The sequence below is a fragment of the Aplysia californica genome, unplaced genomic scaffold (assembly GCF_000002075.1).
Source record: "Aplysia californica isolate F4 #8 unplaced genomic scaffold, AplCal3.0 scaffold00138, whole genome shotgun sequence".
Taxonomy (NCBI): domain Eukaryota; kingdom Metazoa; phylum Mollusca; class Gastropoda; order Aplysiida; family Aplysiidae; genus Aplysia; species Aplysia californica.
This window is the reverse complement of record NW_004797408.1, coordinates 750,641-758,821: the sequence shown is the minus strand read 5'-3', so window position 1 is coordinate 758,821 and position 8,181 is coordinate 750,641. Positions and strand designations below refer to the sequence as shown.

The following is an 8,181-nucleotide window of genomic DNA, read 5'->3' as shown; positions in this document are numbered from 1 at the left end:
TACATAAATGTAAAATATATTACATACAAAATAGATAAATAAAACAACATCCCAAAGAGGCCTATTTCCATAGGACCCTACCATATAAACTGGTGGTAACAATGTAGTGACCCAGCACTTACACATCTATATACTATTTTCAGCGCGGTCAACCTCCTATCCTTATGAAGAGTTTGGCCAAACCACAGCCCAGCCTGGGGCTAGCACAGACCAACCCTGGGTCACCACCGACTCCTACAGTGACGTCAACGTACAGACCACAGACTCATACGCCAGCGGGACCACCGCCAGGGACTATAATGACATGATGACCACCACGGACTACAATCCCCAAAGCACAGACTCTTATGAGTACAAAGCTAGCTCCTCTGACTATGGCAGAGACACCACTAGTAGTTCTTATGAAGATCTAACTTCTTCCTCATATAACAGGGGTACAACTGATTCTTATAATGGATACCAAACTTCTGACTCTTACAGATCTGGAACTACTCCTTCCTCATATAGCAGAGGTACGACTGATTCTTATCGGTATGAAACGAACCCATCTTCTTATGATGACGTTTACACCTCTCGTTCTCCGTATTACAGTCCAAGATACACCAATTCTTACAGATATGGAGCAACATCTAGCTACTATCCAAGATACACAGATTCTTACAGATACGGAACAACCCCTAGCTACAACAGATACACAGATTCTTACAAATATGGAACTACCTCTGATAATTACAACAGATACACAGATTCTTACAGATATGGAACAACATCTAGCTACTATCCAAGATACACAGATTCTTACAGATACAGAACAACCCCTAACTATAACAGAGACACGGATTCTTACAGATACGGAACAGCCCCTAACTATAACAGATACACAGATTCTTACAGATATGGAACAACGTCTGGTGACTATCCAAGATACACAGATTCTTACAGATACGGAACAGCCCCTAACTATAACAGATACACAGATTCTTACAGATATGGAACAACCTCTGATGACTATCCAAGATACACAGATTCTTACAGGTACGGAATAACCTCTGATGACTATCCAAGATACACAGATTCTTACAGGTACGGAACAACCTCTGAGTTTGATGACTGCTAACCCAGACACATAATAGCCGAGCACCTTTGAGAATAAAGGTTTTTCACGAAATCTCCAACAACTATCAGGACCAGACCACAGACAGTTTTATTTAATCCCTCGACAAACTGACCAGCTCAAAATTAGCCAACAATGGAGAAACCACCTCTTGCCTGGAGCACCTAAATGAAGAACAAGAAAAAATAAAAGAAGAGTAAATTGTAAAAAAATAGACTCGATGTCGATGGGAAAACAAAAAGATCTCTAAAAAGTCGTCAGATCGGAGAAATTAACAGTACAGTAACTTACGGCTGGACATTCTCTTAAAAGCGGATGTGATAAGATAGCCTATTCCTGTCGGACTGTGAAAACAAGTTCGGTAAAATAAAAATGTCCTGACTGATATTGTTGATTTTTTTCCTTTTTCCAGTGTGACTTAATGTACAGCACAACTTTAGCTTCCAAAAATAGCATCGTGTGACGCCCCCCCCCCCCCCACACACACATGCACACACACATACACGTAAAAACACACTTGATAATATGTCAAGAAACAGATCGAGGCCGGAGGGTTAAAAAAATAGATACATGAAAACGTAGATGTATTATATTATTATACATGTATATAGCAAACATATAATAATTATTTTTATTAAAGTACAATGCAGAAGGAAACTTAATAAACTCGAAAAAGTCACAATTGATACGTGTACGGAACATACCACGTATACCATGTTATGAACACATGCAGCAAAGAAAGCCAGGAAGTTCGTTTAATGACCGTACATCGTTTCAGTGTCACTACCATTACCATAATATTGAAAGAACAATAGAATCCGAGAAGTTGACAAGAGTCTATTTTTAGAGAACTATGAGGAGTAAAAATTCCATTCTAACTTGGCTTCACTATATCAATAAATGTCTTTATCAATCTATAGTCCATCGTCTTCTTATAATGTAGATCTTTTCGTTCTATTGAGTCGACTTGGTTTCAGTTGAACAAAGGCATAGAAGCTGTTTAAAGGTCTTAAAATTTTCCCTTTTTCAAACTAAAAAAAAAAGGCGACAAATAAACCAAACAAAACAGCAGGAATACCGAAAAAAAACCCACATAAAGGAGTAAGTATTTACGTAACTGTGTACTGAAACGGCGAGCTGCGCATGTTGAGGCACCAGGTGCTGCAGTGCAATCGGTTACGAAACTGGTCTGGTATGCAGAAGTCCAAAGTTCGAATTCGAGTAGGATCAAACCACATTATTATTTCCATCTTTCCTCGTCGCCCAGAGTGCTGAAGCAGGAACCCCTTCCACATGACCAACAATGAAAGTTAAACAGAGGAAAAACAAACAAACAAACAAACAAACCAACGAGGGATCAAGCAAGCAAGCAAGCAAGCAAACAAACAAACCAACAAACAAACAAGCAAGGAAACAAAGAAACAAACACACGAACAAACAAAAACAACAACAAACAAACATGCAAACAAAAAAGAAAACAAAAAAACAAAGAAAACAAAAGAAGACAGAACGGATACACATTATATTATTATATAATTGCAGGGGTGGGTTTATCGTTATGCTAATGAAGTTGTTCTCTAACAGTGAGTTTGAGTTCATAAAGTACTTGTACTATGAAGGCGTTTTCTCATTCTTAAGCAGGTGAGAAGATCCTGTCACTGGTCTGACGTGTGATCGCTTGCGTTTATAGCCACGATATTGCTCGGTGCAAATTAAGGTGTCACTTCATGTATGTCTTCATGTTTTGTTTTTTCGTGGGATAAACACATCTTTTGCTTCCGTATCGGCAGCAGAATGTTTCCACCCAATAATACAGACTCTTTTGATTCCAGGAGACTGCTTTGCCACAATTGCAGAGCATCGATTTCTTTTTTGGTGTCAGTCTGTTTGGGACATGTCTGCAAATAGGCTTCCAATTCCCAAGCGCCAGCAGGCGTATCTTTATTTCTTTTAGACTTCCTTCTTTCACTCTTTTGCGAACAGGACTTCCCTCTTTCGTGCCGATGGAAGTCTTCAGTGCTACAGACACAACTATCACACACCGGATTACGATGCTCACCACGGTTGTTGTGCATGCGCTTTTTAGCCCCTGGCCTCCCCTGAATTTCGACGTTGGAGTTCGAATTGTTTTCAGGACCTTTATCAGATTCTCGCATTGCATTCAAATCTTGTGAACGATTCGTTGGGCCTACACCCTTGAAATGGTTATCTTTGGTGATAGAGTCATAAGTGTTCTTACAAACTTCTCTTCGAGTAGCACTTTTGGGGCCTGCCCGTGAGAAAGGAGTCAAACGGTGATAAGAACTGAAGCTTCTCCTGTTTTGATTTTCGTCTGAGTCTGGACTGTACATTTCACTTTGGTATGCGTGTGGGTACGAAAAATCTGTACTCTCACTGGAAGTTACTTCAAGACCATCCTCAACGGTTGGGGGAACTAGCTTATTATCCTCTTTATTCTCTTTTAATTCTGAACCCTCATCCTGCCAAAATTCTTCCTCTTCCTGTGTATATCCAGGGCTCGATGCCGAATCTTCGACATGGGGATGGAAATTTCCCCCTTCGTCTGTGGTGCTCATTAGGCTGCCCACACCTTCCTCTGACCCTTCGGCCTCCCCTCCGGTGTTTTCTTCTTCCGTGTCAAGCCATGGCGTGCCCGTAGTGAAACTGTCGACTGACTGAGCGGTCTCAGGCAAAGGCGTGTCCCTTGGGAAATTGTCAACATTCTGCTCTGTATCCTCACCCGGAAAAGAGGATTGTCCAATTACCTCATCGTTATTAACCTGACCCTGGCCCTGACCTTGACCCTGACCACTGACTACCGGACTGCCGCCAGGGTGGCTGTCGGCAATGGTGCTTGGAGCTGTTTTGGGGACTTGGGATGCAGGACCCTTGTCGAAAAAGAAATAATAATCTGTGTCGGAGCTCCCCGTTCTCCGTTTGAGGATCGGTGGAAGAGCTTTCGTCGTCGTCAAAGGTTCCAAGGGGCTGTGTTTCTCCTCATCGTTGAAGAATTCAGAAAATTCGGTCAACGGTTCTCCCAATTCATCGGCGAAAAGCACACTTCTAATTTCCGTCAGAGAATTTCTTTTGGACCAAAGCATCGACTGCAATCTAAACAAAGAAATCATATCATAATATTATTTTTAAAAGTACGGTAGCAACGTCTTTACACTGTTATTAACGCCATACTCTTTTCCACACCACCTTCGGTGAAACTTACTGGCATCCTTTAGTTCTTTGAACTTCGGTAGCAAAGAAAAAAGAAAAAAGAAGATAAGAACTTTTAAAACCTCAACTTTTACCACTATTAATCATAATTTCTGATTTAATTACTTATTCATCTCATTGTTACTACTAATCACACTAGTTTATCCCACACATGCCTCTTATTTTCATGAAAAAAACAGCCAAATCAATCAATCAATCAATCAATCAATCAATCAATCAATCAGCCAATCAATCAATAATATAACCCAATTAAACAAACAACATTTCTTACGTATTCTCCAAGTCTAAAATTGTCTTAATTTCACTTCTTAAAGTAGACGGACAACGTACCGCCCCTCCCTCTCCCCCTCCCCCTGGTCGTTCACACATCAACATAACATACTGAACACCAAAAAAAAACCGCAGTTCATTTGGTTGGTTGATTTTCACCCTAAAATATATTTTAAAATATTTTTCAGATAAAAATTAGTACACGCCCCTGAGGTGTTTAGGTCTCCTGAGTGTATTCTGCGAGTGCTGAGTAAAAAGAACTCACCTTAAGCGCACGAGAGTCGGTCAATGAAAAGTTTGTGCTTTTAACCCTGCGTGATTGAAAAAAGAGGTGAGTGATTTTTTTGTGTGAGTAGTGCTCATGGCATATCAGGGTGTACAAGTGAAGCAGTTGACCGCCAAGACAATGCCACGACTGAGCGCTGCAGATCGAGAGAGAGAGAGCCATTGGACGTTTACAAGTTGGGGACAGCCGTACTGACGTCGCTATCGCATTTCATGTGTCCCTTTCAACTGTTTGTATACTGTGGACACATTTTCAAACAACTGGAAGCACCCAAGACATGGCAGGAAGCAGAAGACCACGGGTCACATCCGCACGCCAAGATCGACTGATTACGCGCCGTCATCACCGAGACAGCTTTTTGCCTGCAGCCGAAACAGCAAGGGGGACAATTGGAAGCCACGGACGGCCGATATCCGGCATGACCAGGTGGTGACGACTTCAGACCCGAGGACTCCGGTGCCGTCGTCCTGCGCTCGGCCCAGTCCTCACTATCCGCCACAGACAACAAAGGTTAGCCTGGGCCCAGCATCGGCTTCATTGGACATGGAGGCAATGGAAAAACATTCTCTTCTCTGACGAGAGTCGATTCTGCATCAGCAACGGGAATGGAAGAATCAGAATCTGGAGGAGGAACGGTGAACGCTACGCAGACCTCAACATGATGGAAGCCGACGCCTGGGGTAGCCCTAGTATCATGATCTGGGCTGCCATTGGACTGAATCACCTGGTCGGCCCTGTCGTCTTCCGAAAATTTGGACGCGGGCGTAGAAATGGAATCAATGCCCAACGTACATCAGCATGGTGCTTAGGCCAGCGGTCCCCCCCTACGTCCAGCAACACCACTACTTGGTGTTCCAGCACGACAACGCGCGCCCGCACACTGCACAGGCAACTGTGACATTTCTTCCGCAGAACAGCATTAGTGTCATCCCATGGCCAGCACCCAGCCTTGACCAATCAAACACTTTTGGGACCATCTCCAGAGACAACAAAACAACATTTAGCCAAGGCCAGCCACTGCGGCACAACTGGAGCAGAACATTCAACAAGCGTGGGGCAACATCCAGCCGGCTACCGTGAACAGACTGATGCACTCTGTGCCCAGAAGGTGTCGAGCTGTTGTTGATGCCCAAGGAGGGCATACACGATATTGAACTGGGCCAAGTGGACTATGCGTGTTGTGCATCCCAGTGTCTAAGATTACTGCGACATTAGTGAGTCAATAAAAAAAAATACCTATCGAATATGTCCGTCCATGCTCAATGAAGATCACATTTTCGAACGTAAAACATCTAAAAAATCACACAACTGTTAAACATTTTTTTTTAAAATCACTTTTTCTACTCCAGAAACCCATTTGCGTTTCTTTTGTTGCTTTCTTGCGTTACTTTTGGTGTTCAGTATATTAAGCAGACAGATTAATGTTTACTATCATCATCTCCATGGTTTTTATTTATTTTTACGCTATTAGTAGACAGACAGAGACTCATTGAGTGCTCATATTATGACCTTATGTAGCCACGAGCGTCGTAAAACTCTTATCAAACAAGAGACTCAGTAAATGGTGTCTGTGGTCACGTGGTGTACAGGTTAGGCGCTTCACCGTCGCACACAGAAGATGTGAGTTCGATACCCGTGTGGGGAGAATTTTAGTCGAGCATCTCTGTCTTTCTGTTGGAGTTTTCAGCTTAGGTTGGACATGAAAGACAGGGTCAGAGTAGTCCATCCCCTGGACTACCTAAAATGTGTCAGGTGGGGGCGTAAAACATATACAATTTCAACTGTTTCGTTCGTTCGTTCGTTCGTTCGTTCGTTCGTTCGTTCGTTCGTTCGTTCGTTCGTTTGTTTGTTTGTTTGTTTGTTCGTTCGTTTGTTTGTTTGTTTGTTTGAGTAAAAAGAAGCACATCGACAACATGATGATCATTCAGTACATGAAAGAAGTAAGACCGAGGCAACAGAGGGAAAGTAACGAGGTAGGACCTACCAGTGGCGCCCTTCAACCACCCGCTAATTGCAACTGCAATCGCAACAGAGACTCATTGCGGTCACCCTTAATTATTAATGTAAACCAAATTCACCTTCTCATTCAATCTCTCTGCCTCTCTCTATCTGTCCTTCTGTTCGTTCATTCATCCGCCGGGTTTTCTATACATTTCTTGTTTTACTTAAATCTGTATTTTATCAGTCTCCACTTCTAAACTTTACTTACTTCAAAATGTATGTTTTTAAAAAAATCCACTCTTCAGTTCGTTTATCAGTTCGTTTGTTCATCCCATTTTATATCAGATTCACTCCCCTTTTTTAACTTTGGGTTTTTTTCAGCTTCTTTGGTGTAGAGGTTAGGCGCTCCGCCGTCACAAGCAAAGACGTGAATTCGATTCCCAAATGAGGAAAACCTTAACTTAGTGTATCTTACTGTCTGCTGGGACTACATATCTCAGCCCAGGTTAGCCTTGACAGGCAGGGTCGAAGCCTGCCTTCTGTGTGACCTAATTTGTTTCAATGAGGGTGTAAAATTCTATAATCACATTTTTCAGACTTGTATAAATGTATTTTCTTTTTGTGTGTGTGTTTACTAATCTGTCTGTCTATTTGCCTCATTGCCTATACTCTTTTTTTTGTTTGCTGTCTGTCTGTCTGTCTGTTTGTCAGCCTGTTTGTCTGTCTGTCTGTCTGTCTGTCTGCGTTTTCACAACTTACGATGAGCCATCAGCTTTCCTGCAGGCGTCTATCAGCTTCTGATAACGCAAGTACCTCAGATCAAACTCTGCGACAGTAGGCTGATAGAATTTTAAAAAAGAAAAATTACATACATGTGAACGCTTGTCTTGATGATTTCTTCTTTTATTGCTCATGTTTTTTTTTTTTTTTTTTTTTTAAATAAATGAAAGAAACGGGAGGCCCCGTTTGCTCAGTTTGTATTTTGTTAGACTTTCGAGCGGATGATTTCGGTTCGAATCCCCAACGAAGTGTACATGAACATACAATATTTACAGAGTTGTCAAGACTACCAAATCACTTACTTAGGTTTTATAGGAGACTGACATAAGATTCAGAGGTCTGTCCGAGTTATACTGTACGTATCAAATTAATCTCTCTTTTGCTTTATCCCATTTGACTGGGAGATCTATAAGTACATATTGTGCAAGGCCCATGTTTCAACGTAATCATACTCTTCTTCTTATTTCTCCAACCAAAGTACCTGGAGAACCCCTTTTAATTAGCCAGTTCTCTTTGTGGCTGGTAGTTGGAATTACAACGTACTGCCTTACTCCCCCCCCCC

The 8,181-nt window shown here is 42.0% G+C and overlaps 2 protein-coding genes across 2 annotated transcripts in view; one reads left to right on the top strand and one right to left on the bottom strand.

Annotated features, from left to right (window-relative positions):
• LOC101859930 (stress protein DDR48) overlaps positions 1-1,501 on the top strand; it is a 2,517-nt gene extending 1,016 nt beyond the window's left edge. Inside the window, exon 2 of the mRNA XM_005096817.1 lies at positions 144-1,501. Coding sequence (XP_005096874.1) covers positions 144-1,117 — 974 coding nt within the window. The 3' untranslated portion in view covers positions 1,118-1,501. The remainder of the gene's footprint in view (positions 1-143) is intronic.
• A 1,086-nt stretch (positions 1,502-2,587) lies between these two features.
• LOC101863580 overlaps positions 2,588-8,181 on the bottom strand; it is a gene marked incomplete at its 5' end in the record, with an annotated part of 17,045 nt that continues 11,451 nt past the window's right edge. The window contains 2 exon segments of the mRNA XM_013081614.1: positions 2,588-4,225; positions 7,599-7,678. Of these exon segments, the coding sequence (XP_012937068.1) occupies positions 2,827-4,225; positions 7,599-7,678 (1,479 nt within the window). The 3' untranslated portion in view covers positions 2,588-2,826.